This window comes from Enhydra lutris, unplaced genomic scaffold (assembly GCF_002288905.1).
Source record: "Enhydra lutris kenyoni isolate GAN:26980312 unplaced genomic scaffold, ASM228890v2 scaffoldscaffold4, whole genome shotgun sequence".
Lineage (NCBI taxonomy): Eukaryota > Metazoa > Chordata > Mammalia > Carnivora > Mustelidae > Enhydra > Enhydra lutris.
The window spans coordinates 42,723,474-42,741,326 of record NW_019154088.1 but is presented as its reverse complement, the minus strand read 5'-3'; the positions used below and the strand labels follow the sequence as shown (position 1 = coordinate 42,741,326).

At 36.7% G+C, this 17,853-nt stretch overlaps 1 protein-coding gene across 2 annotated transcripts; it reads right to left on the bottom strand.

Moving 5' to 3' along the window:
- Positions 1-8,544: 8,544 nt before the first annotated feature.
- LOC111138644 (uncharacterized protein C14orf28) lies at positions 8,545-17,361 on the bottom strand. 2 transcript variants are annotated; one of them, XM_022490678.1, is made up of 5 exons: positions 17,310-17,361; positions 14,024-14,548; positions 12,274-12,363; positions 10,728-10,862; positions 9,349-9,532 (listed from the first exon to the last, which is right to left on the bottom strand). In XM_022490678.1, the coding sequence occupies exons 2-5, from the start codon at positions 14,545-14,547 to the stop codon at positions 9,349-9,351; spliced, it is 933 nt and encodes a 310-aa protein (XP_022346386.1). In that variant the 5' UTR covers position 14,548; positions 17,310-17,361. The 2 variants fall into 2 exon arrangements, with proteins under 2 accessions (XP_022346385.1, XP_022346386.1); XM_022490677.1 differs by lacking the exon at positions 17,310-17,361 and having other exon boundaries at positions 8,545-9,532; positions 14,024-14,598.
- Between the last annotated feature and the right edge of the window lie 492 nt (positions 17,362-17,853).

Here is a 17,853-nt window from a genome sequence, read left to right as displayed (position 1 = left end):
ATACTTGGATAATTCACAAACGTCACTGAGGCCTTTAACTGAGATTTCCATTCTGCTGCTTCTCCGCTCCTCTTAAAATCTGACAGCTGACTTGCAGGGTTTTTTTTTTTAGACAGCTTTATTGAGGTATAATTGACATGTAATATATGGGGCATATTTGAAGTATGTAATTTGTGCAGTTTTGATGTATATATACCCCATCATCTAGTCAAGTGAATATATCCATCATCCTCAATTTTCTTGAAGCCCCGCTTTAATTTCTTCCTTGCATCCCTCCCTGCCTCCCACACCTAAGCAACCACTGATCTACTTTCTGTCATTATAGACTCATTTGCATTTCTAAAGGTTTATGTAAGTGGAATCAGACAGTATGTATCTTTTTTACTTTGGTCTGGTGTCTTTTACCTATCATTATATAGACATTTGTCCAAATTGTTGTGTGTACCAATAGTTCATTCCTTTTTGTTGCTGAGTGTATTCCATTATATGGATGTACTGCAACGTATCCACTCATCTGTTGGTAGACATTTGGGTTGTGTCTAGTTTGGGGCTATTACCAATAAAGCTGCTATGAACATTTGTATACAAGTCTTTGTGTGGACATATATTTCCTTTTTCTTGGGTAAATATCTAGAAGGGGAATGGTTGGATCATACGGCAAATATATGTTTACGTTTTTAAAAAACTGCTAAATGGTTCTCCAGAGTAGTTGAACCATTTTACATTCCCATCAAGACTGTATTCAGAGTGCCATTTCCTGCACATCCTTACCAATACTTGGTATGATCAGTCATTTTAAATTTTAGCCATTCTAGTAGGTGTGCAGTAGTATCTTGTGGTTTTAATATGTTTTTTTCCTAATGACTAATGATGTTGAACATCTTTCTATGTGCTTATTTGCTATCTGTATATATATATATATATATATATATATATATACACACACACACACACACACACACACACTTTTTTTTTTTTTTTTTTTTTGGTGAAGTGTCTGTTTAGATCTTAGTCCCATTAAAAAAAAAATTGGATGGCTGTTTTTGTAAGTCTTGAGAGTTCTTTGTACATTCTGGATACAAGTTCTTTGTAGCAGATATATGCTTTGCAAAGATTTTATTGCGGCCTTGGCAAGTCTTTTCATTCTCAACAAGAACTTTGAAGAGCAGAAGTTTTAAATTTTAATAAAGTCCAATCTGTTCTTTTATCGATTGTGCTTTTAGTGTCATTTCTAAGAAATCTTTGCCTACTCTAAAAGTAAAAGTTCACAAAGACCTTTTACTATGTTCACAAAGACCTTTTACTATGTTCGCTTCCAGAAGTTTTACAGTTTAGGCGATATATTTAGGTCTATGATGCATTTTGAGTTACTTTTTTTTTATGGTTTAAGGCATGGATTCAAGTTCATATATTGTTGTTCCAGCGATATTTCTTTAACGGCTATTCTTTTTCCACTATGCTGTCTTTCTGCTTTTGCCACAAATCAGTTTTTCAGTATCATTTTATAACATATTATTTCATATTTATTCATCATCAGCTATATGTCAGGCCATGTGCTAGCACAGAGATATGTAACAGCAAGTATTCTTTGGTTGCAGAAACTAGAGCTCAAATATTGTCAACTTAAGTAAAATAGAAATTTATTAGAAGGATATGATGAATAATGGAATTAAAGGAAAAGATGAGCAATTAGGTCTCTGATGACTTGGTTGATCAAAAGGCAGGTAGTTCCCCCCAGGACAGTAAGATCCTGTTAACAAAAGAAGACGGAATGGTGGTGGGCAGATATCTCCCATAGCAGTGCTTCCCAACTTTTTTTACACCCATACATGGTAAAATGGTCAGATTTGGGCAGTGTACGAGGGTAAACTGACAGAGATTAGGAAGTGTCTAAATTGGGCGTGGTGAAAAAAAATCCATCACATTTTCTTTATTATGTAATTGTAGGGAAAAGATAAGTATTAGGGTGATATGAAACATTGAATTTATGTAAAACTTCTCAATGAAATATATTTAAAAAATTGATGAGAAACTTGAGCTTATTTCCATGATAAGATTTTTATTTCAAACCTTTATTTAGGGTACCTGGGTGGCTCAGGTGGTTAGGTGTTTGCCTTCGGCTCAGGTCATGATCCCCGGGTTCTGGGGTCGAGTCCCACATTGGACTCCCTGCTCAGTGGGGAGCCTGCTTCTCCCTCTGCCTCTCTCTCTCTTTCTGTCTCTCATGAATAAATAAAACCTTTTAAAAAAACCCTTTATTCAAACTTAATTGTAATACTACATAAGGAAAAATGTATCTATCATAATTATGTAGCTTGGTGAATTTTTACAAAGTGAGCACACCTGTTGTGTGTTCCAGTTACATATACTTGCATAACAAATTACCTCTAAACTTGGCGGCTTAAGACAGCAACATTTATTTTGCTTCCGAATTTGCAATTTGGGCAAGGCGTGATAGGTTAATTTAAAGGCTGGGGGCTGGAATCATCTGAAGCCTCCTTCACTTACATGTTTGGCTACCATGCTCCCCTCTTGGCTCTGACTTTAGCTATGTCTGTGACCAGAACACTCCACGGGGGCTTTCCATGTGATTCCTTGACTTCTTCATAGTGTGGTGGCTGGGTACCAAGAGTGAGCCTCCCAAGAGAGAAGGCCAGGTGGAAGCTCCAGTACCTTTGCTAATCCAGCATTGGAAATCATGCAATGTCAGTTCCAGTGTATTCTGTTTGTTGGGCGTGAGTCACTAAGACCAGTCCATATAAAAGGGGAGGAAATTGGACTTCACCTTCTAATGGAAGGGGTGTCAAGGATCTGTGGATATGTTTTTAAACTCCCACACTTACCTAACCACCTCCCTGATCAAGAAGCAGAACAAAACCAGTGCTCCAACCTTGCGTTCCTGTCATTACCTGCTGCCCCAAAGGTAACCACTATCCTGACTTCTAGTAGCATAGATTAGTGTGGCCTGTTTTTGTAATTTATATAAATAGAATCGTACAATATGTACTCTTTTGTGTCTAGCTTCTTTCAGCATTGCGAGATTCATTCATGTTGTTCTGTGTAGATTGTTCTTATCACTGCTTAGGATTCTATTTTGTAAGTAGCACATAATTTATTTATCCAATTTATTGTCAGTAAGTATTTGGGTAGTTTCCAGTTTTGGCTAATCTGAGAAGTTCTGTCTGATTTGAAATTCTAGTACATGTCTTTTGGGACTTGTATATGTAATATACACATAATTTCCTAGGGAAAATACATGTGGGAGTAAAATGCATATGTTTAATCCACTTTAATAGGCACTGCTAAACACTTTTCCAATCTCCGCCACCTGTATGTAGTGAGTAATCATGATCATTTATTAATACTAGGGTTTATGCTTGAAATGACTATACACAATCATAATAATGATATTCTTAGGTTCTTGATGGTTACCATCGACAGAAGGCTGGGCATAGCTGGCTCTGTTGAGCGGTATTGTGGCTTCTCCAGCATGTTGTCTTCTCACATGATGGCTCAGGGCTGTAAGAACAAGTGTTTCAGTGAACACAGCAGACCTTACGTGGCCTTTTATGACCTAACATCAGAAGTATACCCAGTTTTTGTATACATAAGTGGGTGATAACAAATAGCAGGAGATGATTTTTTTTTCAATTGATGAAACATCTTTTATTTGTCATCAATCAGAATTCATATATTTTGATCTTTTAAAAATTGTAGTCTAACTGTTATTTCGCTGACAAGCATAAGGTTGGAATTCCCTGTGGTAATGACAATGGATTTACAGTCTGTTCAAGTTTTTCATAACAAGTACCTCCTAATAGTAACGATGTTTTTCCCTAAACATACACAGATGTTGATTTACTCATCTTAATAAGCATTATTTGGGATTCTAATTATTAGTAGTAAACTTTTTTTTTTGAGATTTTATTTAATTATTTGACAGAGAGAGACAGCGAGGGCAGCATGAACACAAGCAGGGGGATTGGGAGAGGGAAAGCAGGCTTCCCACTGAGCAGGGAGCCCAATGTGGGACTCAATCCCACGACCCTGGGATCATGACCTGAGCCGAAGGCAGATGCTCAATGACCGAGTCACCTTGGCGCCCCGGTAGTAAACTATTTTTAATATCAGTTTTCTGAAAGGTAAATTTTTGCTTCAAATCTGTAAACTTTGTTGGTAGATGTTAAAATAGGTTCAGAGGGATAATGAAATGAGTATCCTGGGATAGTAAAAGTGCCTGAAAAGGCGAGAGAGAGGACGACTTTGATATCTGACCTTGGAGACAGCCTATTTGAAGAAGTCCTCATACAGGTACAGCCAGCCCATGATGACTTCTCAAGGAGAGACATAGTGGAATAAAATATCCTGATATCATTTTTCTCCCCCCTGTGATATTGTGACACTATTGTATTCTTTGAAAGAGGCACCTTTTCTATCTCTTTTGCTTCATTGGTTGACAGTATTGATAATTTCTATGTTTGTTGATAAAAATGAGTTGATTCAATAATTGCATAAGGTCAGATCCATTATACTACTATCTTTTGTGTTATGGTTGTCATATATTTTTACTGCTACATGGGAACTTAACAAATAAGAAAAAAAGCCCTTTTTATTTACCTACATGTTCACCATTTCTGGTACTTTTCATCCTTTCCTGTAGTTCTAAGTTTCCATCTGGTATCATTTCACTGCAGCCTGAAGAACTTCCTTTAATATTTTCTGTATTGCATATCTGCTATGTTGGTTTTTAAAAAATGGCTGCGCATTCTTTGACACTTTTTCCACTAAGATACTGAGTCTTTATCCCCTCCTCTTGAATCTGGGTAGGTTAGTGATTTCTTTGACCTATACTGAACAGCAGAAATGAAACACTATGACTTCTGACGTTAGGTCATAAAAGACTGTGAAGTTCCTGCTATTCATTTGAACACTTGGTCTTAGGGCTCTGAGACACCATGTGAGAAGACTGCCATGCTGGAGAGGCCACATTCTGGTCAACAGAGTCAGCCAAACCCAGTGGTCTAGTCATCCCTGTTATGGTGCCAGATATGTGAGTGAAGCTGTCTTGAATCCTCCAGACTTCTCATTTACCAGGTGAATACCCCAAGTAGCTTCTCTTGATACCACAAGGAATGTACAGATCACCAAACTGAAACTTGTCCAAATTCCTGATTTTCATAATCATGAGCTATAATAAAATTATTGTTTTAAGCAACTATTTTTTTGAGCAGTTACATAGTATTAGATAAATGGAGCAAAATTTGGGGTGCTGTTGTAGCAAAAATCTAAAGCATGGCACTGGCTTTGGGACAAGATGTGAGGCAGAAGTTGACAGGGCTTTGAGAAGACTGTTAATGGGATCCTGACAGTCATTGAGGAGGATGTCAACGAGAGCTTAAAAAATAAAGAAAATGTTTTTTGGAAGCTGAAGGAAAGGAGGATCTTGTTCTGTTATGGCAGATGGTTTAGCAAATGTGATAACATGGATAATCATAAAATACATTTAATGAACTGATAGATCTGGCTTAGGAGACTTCCAGACAGACTGCTGGAAGTTATATTTTATTTATTTGTTTTAAAATTATGTATCATAGGGTATGGATAGACAGAGCTTGTTAAAGAAGGACTTATTCAACTTTCAAACAGAATTTAGAGGAACTATATAGGAACAAGATCTGAAAATGAAACTATTTCTTATCCTTAGTTTCTCCCAGCAGAACATACTCAAAGAAAGAGCCACAGAATGAAGATCAAATTCAAGGCTCTGTTAGAAAATCATGGGCTCAAGGTAAAGATGAGGCCGAGGATGTGATTGTAAAACCTTTGGTTATGAGTTCAGAAAGAGAAAAAAGCCTTGTAAGGTTCTTAAGGGGTTGTAGTATAGACACTCTCTCCCAAACAGTAAGGCCTCTCAGATTCTTAAGGTTATTATCCCACAGTAGCTTCATAGGGGGCCTAGGGTAGAACAGGGCTTATCTAGAAGATATTTGTAGATTTGGCTTTTAATATTCAAAAAATCCAAAATTTTAAAAGTAATAATGTCAGTTTACACTGAAAGCAGAGAGCCCGATGCGGGGCTCGATCCCAGGACCCTGGGATCATGACCCGAGCCGAAGGCAGAGGCTTTAATCCACTGAGCCACCCAGGCGCCCCCAAAATCTTTTTTTTTGAAGATTTTATTTATTTATTTGACAGAGATCACAGTAGGTGGGGGGGGGGGGGCATGGGAAGCAGGCTCCCCGCTGAGCAGAGAACCCGATGTGGGGCTCAATCCCAGGACCCCAGGATCATGACCTGAGCGGAGGGCAGAGGCTTTAACCCACTGAGCCACCCAGGCACCCCTCAAAATCTTTCTTGATTGTAGCTTTTCAAACAGAAGAATTTGTGCTGATTTTAAATGTTAGAGCATTGACAAAGATGAAAATATGTTTGCTTTGGCTGTGGTTCAGCAGCAATAATCGCAGTCATTTTGCATGTACTGCTTACCCTTTATGCCTATAGCACTGTTATTTTTCAAATAATTAAATATCACTAAATCATTTAATTATAATATTAAACTGTTGATATGCTCAACATGTACAGCTTTTCTTTTATGTGTTATAAGAGTTATCTGCTTATATAGCTTAGTTGTTTACTCATACTCTAAGAATGAAATAGAAAATGGGAGTCACCCTAAGCAAGCATGCTTATGGTAATTATCTTTAGTTTTTCTTCCTCTTTGACTGGATCAATATCTGAGATCTGATATATCAATATCTGAGAACAATATCTCAGATATTAAGTCAACTATAATAATAACAAAAAGCTACTTTAAAGGATAAATCAAAGATTACTTGCTAAATTGGGGTCAAATGTTTCTTTTGCTACAAAGAAGTTTGACATTCCTACTTTAATTTGCTTTATTTGTCCTTTATCCCCTTCTGATTGAGGCCAGGGTTTTAAAATCACTTTTCCTCTCCCCATAAGGTTGAGTTAGGGTTTTTGGCATTTTTATTAAAAATACATTCTGGGGGTTCCTGGGTGGCTCAATCAGCTAAGTGTTTGCCTTCAGCTCAGGTCATGATCCTGGGGTCCTGGGATTGAGGCCCACATCAGGCTCCCTGTTCAGCAGGGAGTCGGCTCCTCCCTCTCCCTCTGCTCCTCCTCCCCCATTGTGCTCTCTCTCTCAAATAAATAAAAAATCTAAAATAAATAAATAAAAAACAATTCTGATTATTTCTTCATGTCTTTCACTTCTTCCCCCCTCCCCCGACCCGCTCCAGTATTCCAATTTTTCTAAGAGTGTTTAAGGTTGTAAAGAATTTTCCATACCCTCACCTTCACATCCTGCAGATAATCTAATTTAATTATTTTTCACCCCTTTTCTACCCACTGTTTGGTCAGCAGGGGAAATTGTTTCTATCTGCCAACCAACCACTACTGTAACAATAAGCTACCTATTATCCTTAAAATCCAACCATCTTGGGGTCCAGAAGGCATACTTAAATTCTATTACATGTAAGGCCATTATTGATAGGAGCAACTGCCCAAATAAATAATTTAAAAGAAACGATCTAGAAAGTTCATTAGTAACAGAGAATCTGGGAGACGTGCCTCTGTATGAAAGAGGTAGAAAACAATATATTTTTTATTAGCATGTTCAAGGCAGTCAAGATTTTAACAAACATCTTAATCCTCACAACAACCCTGTGAGGTAGGTAAAAGTCACTGTTTTGTGATAAGCTAGTATTATTCCAAATAAAGTGCAATTCTTAAAAGAATAACCTGCATTAGGAATAATTATGCTAATGAGCCACGTTTATATACTAATATTTGTTTTTGTATACTTTGATTCATGCAATAAGGTGTCCCCATAAAAATTCACTGTAAATCACTGTAAAAACATGTGGGGGACTATTTAAATAAACTCTGGGGTAGATTTTTTTTTTGTAAAATAAATCACTATTTTTTATCTTATACAAGACATAATTTTCACAGTATTCGCTCAAAGTGAGGCATTCTCAGCATTGTTAAACTCACATTTATTCTTTTGTAAGTTATTTCAACATGGCACCAAGCCAATGTAAGATTTAATTTCCTGAATTAAATCTTACCAATTTGGTATATGGCAGTGAACTGTGTTGTCATGTAGACATCTCCAAGTATACTGCATGCAGCCCCAACCCAAAATCTAAGATGGACTGTTTATTGAAATTAAATACTAAAGTAAATGTTGATAAACTGCAAAAAGTATTTTCCCTTGAAGAGATTACTTAATTTTTTTCCTTAAAAAAGGAAGAAAGATCTTAAGGTTTTGAAAACAATTTCTGATAACTATAAAATTCTAGTGATTTGTATTGCAAATCAAACCCTCATGCTATCAGTTTACTACTTATAAGGAAGCCAGCAGTTTGTTACTCCAAAAGTTTAGGGTTTTTTTTCCCTGTGAAAATATGATTTAAGAGCAAAAAAAATATATTCTAGGCACCATTTTCTCTTAAATATATATTTAAAGTATATTTCTATCGTTAATCCAGCATTAGTAAGCATCCTATTGCCTGATATTTATAGTTGTCTTATCTTCAGAACAGATTTTTATTAGAGAATTTCCATTACATTTAATTATGTTAGATTAGTTATATATTTTATTTGTAACAATAACTTTAAGCTTGCAAGTTTTAGTTAACACTTAAAATCAGTTAATACTTAAAATCTGGCAGGTTTATAATACTTCAGAGCAAGTGGTTAAAGTAATTTGCCATTATAGAGAAATAATTTAAGCCCAGAAAAACATTCTCACCAAAGTATTTTTAAAAACTGCTATTAGGCTAATCAATGAGTAAAAAAGATTAAGCCATCTATAAGTTCGACATTCAAATCCATACTAGATCCAACAGTGCACTTTGGATTTTAGTGAGGTAGGGCAAAAAATATAGTCAAATACATTTTGAACTGTTAAATTTATATAAACTGAAATACTGATTTGTACCCAGGTTTTATTTGAATATCCAAAAAGAAAAACCGAGAATTCAAATGATGAAGTATTTTCTTGCTTTCAAGGACAGAACTATAAAAATCTTTTGAGTATGCATAATTAAAAAATACAAAGGCTACAAGATATATTTATTTCAACATAAAGTATGCTTATATAAAAATTACCCAGGACATAGAAAAAAGAAATACAAATATTTTTGCATAGATTCTCCATATATAATATTTACCTGGGGCTAAACACTGGAAAATACACCTCTGAAACTAGTATAGTTCAACTATTTCCTTGGATACCAAGTATATACAAAATAAAAGTCCTTCATCTTGGGGGGAGCATGGGCAGGAGGGAAAACAATTTAATTTAGCATCAGTCTATATTTATTTCTCTGTTGCTCGAATATAAACCAATGATGACAAGAGGAGAAACTCTGGGGGTTTATTTAACAAAATTAAATTCACATTTCTGAGTCCATCGTAGTGCATCCAATGTCCATCAATCTGGAAAGCTGCAGAATAATGATGTTCCTCTTTGTTAAATAATGTGGCACCTTCCAACAAATACCTGCAAATTAAATGACAAAGTGTAGCAAAAAAGACAAAACTTTGTTTTTAAACATTTCTTAAGTGTTTTTTTTTTTTTTTTTTTTAAGTAGGCTTCACATCCAGAGTGGAACATAGGGCTTGAACTAACAACCCTGAGATCAAGACCTGAGCTGAGATCAAGAGTTGGAAGCTTAACCAACCGAACCACCAAAATGCTCCTTAAATTTTTAATTAAGGAATAAAAATATTGCTGTTATTTATATTCCGGTACCTAAAAAGATATCTGTCAGTAAAAAGCACATACTATAATTGGTAATTTGGAGTAAAATATTTAAGAATTTAAAAACTGATATAATTTAAGAATTTTGAAAAATATTTTAACAATCTGTATCATTCTATTAAATGATATCGTATCATTCTATTAAATAAGAGAAAACCTTTTAAAGGCAAAACGTTAAAAGACCCTATATGTCCTAACTTGTATGCAACAGAGATTTTTATCTCTAATGCTGAAAGTAATATTTTTTGTTTAAACGATGACCTCCTACTATATACTATTTTGACTTGAAATACAAGTAATAGCCAGTCGTTACTGTTTACTATGTGTCAGGTACCAACCTAAACACTTTATATGTGTTATCTCATTAAATCTCACAATAATGTACCAGATAAATATTATCATCTCTGTTTATAAAATCAAGAAACTGATGTTTCTGGTTAAGTTAGGTTAAGTTAGGACCCAAGGTTACATAGCTTGTAAAAGGTGGGGCTGAGATTTGATTCAATTCTGTCTATTCCATAGTCCAACTATTATGCACATTGCCAGAGACTAACCCCCTGTAGTAGATTCTAACCTTATTCGGGGTACAGAATAATAGTTAGCTATGATTCTTTTCAATGATATTTTCTTTTTTTTTTTTAAAGATTTTTATTTATTTATTTGACAGAGAGAGATCACAAGTAGGCAGAGAGGCAGGCAGAGAGAGAGGAAGGGAAGCAGGCTCCCTGGTGAGAAGAGAGCCCGATGCGGGACTCGATCCCAAGACCCTGAGATCATGACCTGAGCCGAAGGCAGCGGCTTAACCCACTGAGCCACCCAGGCGCCCTCAATGGTATTTTCTTAAGGGCTAGTCACAGTCATGATAGAACAGCAGTAAAATAGAAAATAAATTTACTTTTTATTAGTTTTATAAAACATACAAAAAAATACTTACTTGTGATCAGATAAATCCAAGTAATATGGTACATATGCCAGATCTTCAGATTTCCAATGCTGCATATTTAAGACAACAAAAGGGGGTGCCCCATGGCAGAAAACTCGCTGGGAAAATTCTCTTAAGCCACCACAGCTAAAATCGAAAAGAGACATGAACTTTATTACACTTGAAACAAAACTGCCTTTTATCACTTCTGGGTTGTCTTTATTAATTTCATAATAAGTATAATTATCTATTTTAGGTGTGGGTAATGGTGTGGCTATATTAGTATTTTTATTATCTATACCCAGAAGCTTATAAGCTGTGAGATTCTATATAAAAGAAATAATACTTGCAAAACTCCAGGAAAAGCTAGCTATTTTTTTTAAGCTTACAAAATATTTAGTTTTTTGAACTGATATAAAAGCTTTTATATGTCTATACATTTTTCCCCCCTTGGTTGGTTTCAAATGATAATACTGGCAGAGAGGTAAATAGTAGGACTCTTCTAGTCCTCTTTATATTGTATAAAATTCCCTAATTGCATCTTTTTTTTTTTTTAAAGATTTTATGTATTTATTTGACATGCAGAGATAGAGACAGTGAGAGACGGAATACAAACAGAGGGACTGGGAGAGAGAGAAGCCGGCTTCCCCTTGAGCAGGTAGCAAATTGGATGCAGGGCTCAATCCCAGGACACCAGGATCATGACCTGAGCTAAAGGCAGATGTTTAAAGACTGAGCCACCCAGGTGCCCCTAATGGCATCTTTTTGCCGTGAGGATGAGACAAATTCTGTTTTCTTAGTAGTCTCACATATTAAGGATTTGGATCAGAATACCACAAATCAGAATACCACAAATACAGTAAAATCTCGATTAACCGGAATACTCAGGACACAGTATTTTGCTTCATAAACGTTACTGATTAAAGCATTAACTAGAAAACCATTTTGTTTCAGTATTTCCTGTTAAAATACATTAGATTACTTTCTGGACTTAAGTACAATTAACTGAATATATTTTATTCTTCCTTCCTTTTGTGATTAATTAGCTGTAAGGTCATCCTTCTAAATCTTAATTCTCATTATACAATACTGTAGATATAGAAATTGTTAAGAGACTGGGATGAATATGTTCTCTGCCCCTTTTGAATTTTTTTTAAAACTAAGTTAAATTTTTTGGTTGCCATTTACCTCTTTCTCCTAAATGAGGAATGCAGAAAAAAATCCAGTTAATTGGGAGTCCGATTAGCTGGGTTCCGGTTAACCAAGGTTTTATTGTACCTGCTCAGCAGTGGGGAAAAAAAGAAAAGGCATTTGCTTTGTATTCATTAATTAACTGTAGTATGATATTCTATATAGTGAAATTTTATAATGACAACATAGCATAAGATGGCATAGTAAACTACTGTAGGTGTTAAGATTCCAAAAACATTAGGCTTCCAACTCACAAATACTTGTGAGTTGCTATTTCCTAAAGTATTGACATCAAAGAGCCTATCTGCTCAGGTTTCTTTATAAAAAACACAAACACTTTCATCTTAAACGTCTATCATATACTCACCCACTCTCTTCACACAGTTCAATCCTGGAACAGAATAACTCATCCACAGCCAGTCGTATCAAATTTCCATGAGGAATTTCTTGGGGAGGACTACAACAATTACAAAATGTATGTAAGAATTGCTTTGGAAATTTACATGTTAAATATTTATTAGAATAACCAATTTTATAGGTCAATTCGTTATTAGCAAATCAAGTATAAAATTATAACCTGTTTTTCATCTTTTTATTTGTTATAATTATAGCAATCAGTTGAACTTAATAAACATTAATGCATGAAGTTTTCCAAGAAACATTAAATCTTTCTTGAACTCTTCCTGAAATATGCAGTTGTTACTTAAAAAATTTTTTGAGAGGTTTTGGTAGAGGGGATTGTGGTCTTGGGGAAGAAAGGAGGACCCAGAATTAGGAGAGCTGCCGATTAGGTACATGACTAAATGCAAATTACAGCCATTGTTGGCTACTATTACTTGATTAGTTAAAAAATGTCTTCCTACATACTTCAGAGATTGTTTTAAATGTAGGATTGAAATAGAGGCAAAAGCCTTAAAAATTTATATATATATATATATATATATATATATATATATATATATATATTCAGTATGATGAAAAATATTTTAAGAGCTTAAAATATTAGCATTAATATTGGATTATAAATATCTAATTATAGTTTCAGAATATACACAAATTGATACTAGTTTTTGAAAAACAAAACAGATTTCTAAAATGCTTTTTAGTTCATTACAATTTGGAGTAATGAAACTTTTTTCCCTGACAGAGATTTCAAACTCAACGTCATCATATCAGCAATATAGGAAATGGACAAAGTGTATTTCAGAAACAAGAAACACATTAATTGACAGATTCCAAAAAGAATAAAATATCTTCAGCTTTCCATAAATAGCAAAATGTTACAATATTAAACTAAATATGTTATAAAGAAATGTGAATTTAGTAAGTTAGGGTATGTGATGTATATTCCAAAAAGGGAATATCTATTAGGCTGTTTCTATGGACCACTGGGTCAAATACATTTTCAGAAAACAATGTGTTTGGGTTTGTTTTTCAGTCCTGTTTTTCTACTGGCAGTTATCTTTTTTTCCAGCTCATGTCCTCTGGGGGCTTTAATGTTTCCCAATACTCTACTAGGCCATGCCAGTTTGGCCTTCTTCCCTATCATTTACCAGCCTGGAGGTCTGCCTTCTCTGTCAAAGCCAAAAATATTCAGCAGGCTATCAGCACCTCTCCTAGCCAGTGAAAAAGCTCCTAACATCAGTATCCTCTCCAGGTATGAAGATTCGAATTTTGGGGTTTCTGTCTATAATTATGCCCTGATCATGACATGAAGGAATACTTTCACTCTTCTTGTTCATGTAAAAACAGCTTACCCAACAGAAATCCATTCAAGAAGTGAACATTCCAATACAGGATTAAATGTTAAGAGGTTATGTTTATGAAACAAACAATTATCTACACAGTGATATTAGCAATTCAAAGCAAGAATAAAATATTTTGCATACGAATTCATTACCTTTCAAGTGAAATAGTTATCAGTTGGTTTTACAAACTCAATTCCAAGATATTTGGATTTAATAAACAATATAGTCCTGCATTTGTGGGGTCGCAATGTGTAAGTAATTACACAGGGTCTGTACTTAAGGAAATACTTTGACTATATTTATTTATAGCAACATTCATTTAAAAAGTACATTATCTCTGCTAAAATGACAGACTTCAAAGCAACTTACTTTATATTAATTGTGCGTTGCTGATCTTCCTGCACTCGAGTTGGGCATCGCCAGTTGGAACAGTAACTCTCTTGTATGGTAGACATGAGATTTTCGAGATTTTTTGTAAAATTATCATGTTCATTCCCAAATAAATCAATTATTAATGAAGCTTTATGAACTTCAGATTTGTATTGCTGTTTTTCCATCTTGTCCCAAATCCAAAGTAGCTTCACAGTTGTGAAACTGTAGGTGTCCATTAAATAAAGGAAACAGTCTACAAACTCTCTACCTAAATGAAGAGAGAGTTCCCTGGGGAAATTTTCATTTTCATTAAGAATGACATATAATAACATCAAGAATCCATCTATGGTGCAGGTGTTTTTCAGTCTAATTTCAACATAGAGTGGGGTACAGGATACTGCTTTGCGGCCAGCTTTGATAGTAAAAACACCTCCCCAAGGAAGAACAGGCCTCCAAAATGAGCGATCTTGGTTATAGTTATTTTTAATTGATGCTTTGATCTCTTCAAACAGTGTCTTCATCCTGCATTTTAAAAGTTTAAGATAGAACATGTAAATCTGTGACTTCCTATGTTAAATGCTTGAAATATGTTTAAATGAAAACAAACTTATCTAAAGATTCAAATTAGGGGTGCCTGGCTGGCTCAGTTGGTAGAACATGTGACTCCTGATCTCCTGATTTTAAGTTTGAACCCCAAGTTGGGTATAAGGATTACTTAAAAATTAAAAAAAAAAAAAAAGGATTCAAATTAAATTTGGTCAGGAGGCCTACCAATATAATGAAAAAATTTAAAACAATTCAAGCTGAGTCTTTTTTTTGGCAATGTGCATGGCCTCTGGAAAGACCATTAAGAAGTGCAATCTTTTTTGAGGTACAGGGTGAGCATTTGATAAAACTTTTATGCTAATTATATTGCAGATTTTATCTTTGATATAAGGAAGACCCTAAAATAAAAAATTCTAAATGAAAAAAGCTATTTGAAAATGCAATCCAATTTGGTTGGGTGCATTCCTAATGTAAACCTCTTTCTCCCTTCAAAATACAAGCTGTGCTTCATTTTCCTTTTAATATGCATGATTCCACTTATGAAACTGCTATAATGGAATTCTTAGTTGGGCTACAGAATAATGGCCAATTATATTTGAAAGACCACATACGAAAAGTAATCCCAGAGTACTTAACTGAAGAGTTGCACAGCTGATACAAAAATCATTTCTAAGCACTTTGGAATTTTCACTTGCAATTTACGACCATGCTGGATATTTTATAATTCTAACTATAGAGGCCATGCTGTGAGGATCTGATTCAGAACTTGGTAAAGTAATCTGATTCCCTCTCTCTGCATGTTTTGGGAATGAACTGGGGTGTCCTCCCTATTTAAATTGTTATTTATGCTTCTCCTAACCTTGATGTTAGCTAAGCAATTTGTTTTTAGTCATTGATTGTATTGTAAAAACATATTGCTGTCATGTACATTATATAAAGCAGAATTTTAAAGAATTAAAGAATGAGGTCCTTTCTAATGAAACTGAATTGAAAAGATTGCTTTACTTGGCACAATAAATGTCTAAACTAAAAACATCACAGGGTTTCTCAATGGTACTTCTATGGAAAAGTATATTTTCATGAAAAAAAGCAAAGCATCTGAGGAAGAGGAAAAGAGAAGTCACAGACTGAGGTGTCTTATTTTGACTATCTTTTCAGGTGCCACACATATCCTCCCAAGCACAACATAAATCCAATACTGAATACTGCAGACCTCCGTGTTTTATTTGTATAATAAAGTCCACATGGCATAAAGTATAGAGTTGTTGAATCACTATTCTGTACACCTAAAACTAATGTAACATTTTGTCAACTATACTTCAGTTAAAAAAAACAACCTGTTTTACACTTTAAAGAAATTAAATTCAAACCAATTTCACAATACTAGCAGACTGAAAATTCAGTTCCACAATGTATTAAACGAGGGCGTGCACGCACACAGTATTTTCGGCTTGAGGCAAGGCTGTGGACTCTAAAATATTCAACACTATATTTAGTCTTAAGTGTAGATGTTTATTCATAGTCGGTAACATGTTGTCGGCTCTAGTCAACCATTTAGGTAATCAGAAGGCGTGGCAAATCTGGAGCCTTAGGCAAACCCAAACGGTTTCTTCTTAATGTTTCTGAAGATTAAAAAAAAAAAAATCATATGGCATTCAAATACCTTTGAAAATGAAAATAACTTTCTTTATGGTTTCACTTATTTCTATTTAATTTTTAAAAACTTTGTAGCAAGGTCACAAGCCTTAGCTCAGATTTCCAAATGTTGCATTGGGAAGGAATCGTAAAATCTCTGCACTATTTTTCTTCAAATTATCTTTAAAGCATGACCAAATGAGTAACTACAGCAAGTTATACTTAGCAGAAATAAACTACAATTATATATATATATATATATAATGAAACTAACTTCTTCAGCCTGTCTTTGCGGGGGAGGAAAAGGGCAGGGGTAGAGAGGATTGAAAGAACTAGAGGACACCTACTCGTTTCAGCATTAAGGTGGTGATTTGTTATAAAGTAAATTACAACAAAAATGAGTAAAAAAGGTGGTGAAATGCCTGCAAAGAGCTTTACTTAAAATTGTCTTAAGATTTCACCACATCTTCGAAAAGACTGTTTCGTTAGGCTGTGCATTAGAAGCCCTGGAGGATATATCCTGCTGGCATCATTGTCCTGATTCAACAGGCCCTCCAGTTTAAATAAACCTGGAAAACTCCCCCGACCTCTATTTCCTTGGCAAAACGACACCTTTCTTTTGCGGTCATTTTCAAGGGTGACAATCTATACTCCACGATGGTCGTGAGAAACAGACCATTCGCCCTAGACACTGAATGCCGGGCCTCCTAAGAGCTCGGCGGTCCTAAGGATCCTCTTTCAATCAGCACCCCGAAATAATCTGAAAAACGGCCACGCGCTCCCCCTCGAAAGAGCGCGGGGCTTCGGGGTAGGGACCTGCGGGGCGCGCGCTGGGGGCCCGCCTCCGTCTCCCGCACTCCGGCCACGCCTACCCCGCCCCCCGGTCCTCTGCGCCCGCGAAGGCCTGGCACCGAGGGCTGGCCCCGCACGGCTGGCCCATCCCCGAGCCTGGAGCAGGTGAAACGGCGGGGCAACCCTGTCCGTGTCCAGGTAGTGTTCCCCTAAGCGCCTGGGACTGCGGGCGCTGGGCTAGAGGGCCGGGCCGCGAAAGGCGTTCCCACACCAGCCAGTCTCCGTCCACCAGGAAGCCGACTTCTCGTACCTCCCCGGGGACCGAAAACCGCCGGTGCCGCCGCACCCGTCGCCGCCGCCGCTTGCTCATGGAGAGCCCGTGCTGCCGCCGCCGCCGCTTCATCTACTAGCACCGTCCGCTGTCTGGGCCTCCCCGGTGTGAGTGCGGGGCTCTGGCACGGCCTCCATCGCACCCGCCGCGGCGGGAGCCACAGCAGCTCCAGCGCCCAGGCCCGATCCGACCGGACCCACGGAGCCAGGACCGCAGGACGCGTAGCTTCTTATTACGGAGGAAGATTCGGCCTGACCTCCGCCCCCCTCCCCCCAGCCCCTAGTACCCAGACGCCTAACGGCGTTGCTGCGCAGGCGCGAAGACGCCCCTGCCAAACGTGCGTGTGTCGGTGTGTATACAGCGTCCAGATTCGCCCAATAGAAACCAAAATCAGGTGCGGGGGGCGGGACCTTGCAAAGAGGGGCGGTGTTCCAGTGTTAGAGGGTGGGACGGGCAGCCGGAAGTGGGCGGGACTTGCGTGGAGGCGGAGCTTTGTTGGCAATCCAGCCTGGCTTTTTGAGGT

Bases quoted from the DNA above. Each gene is read 5' to 3' on its own strand.
- LOC111138644 (XM_022490677.1), bottom strand. From the start codon at position 14,577: ATGTTCTATCTTAAACTTTTAAAATGCAGGATGAAGACACTGTTTGAA. The intron at 12,364-14,023 runs GTAAGTTGCTTT...TAATTGTTGTAG, and splicing joins CAACGCACAATTAATATAAA to TCCTCCCCAAGAAATTCCTC. The intron at 9,533-10,727 runs GTAAGTATTTTT...TTTAATTTGCAG, and splicing joins TTGGATTTATCTGATCACAA to GTATTTGTTGGAAGGTGCCA.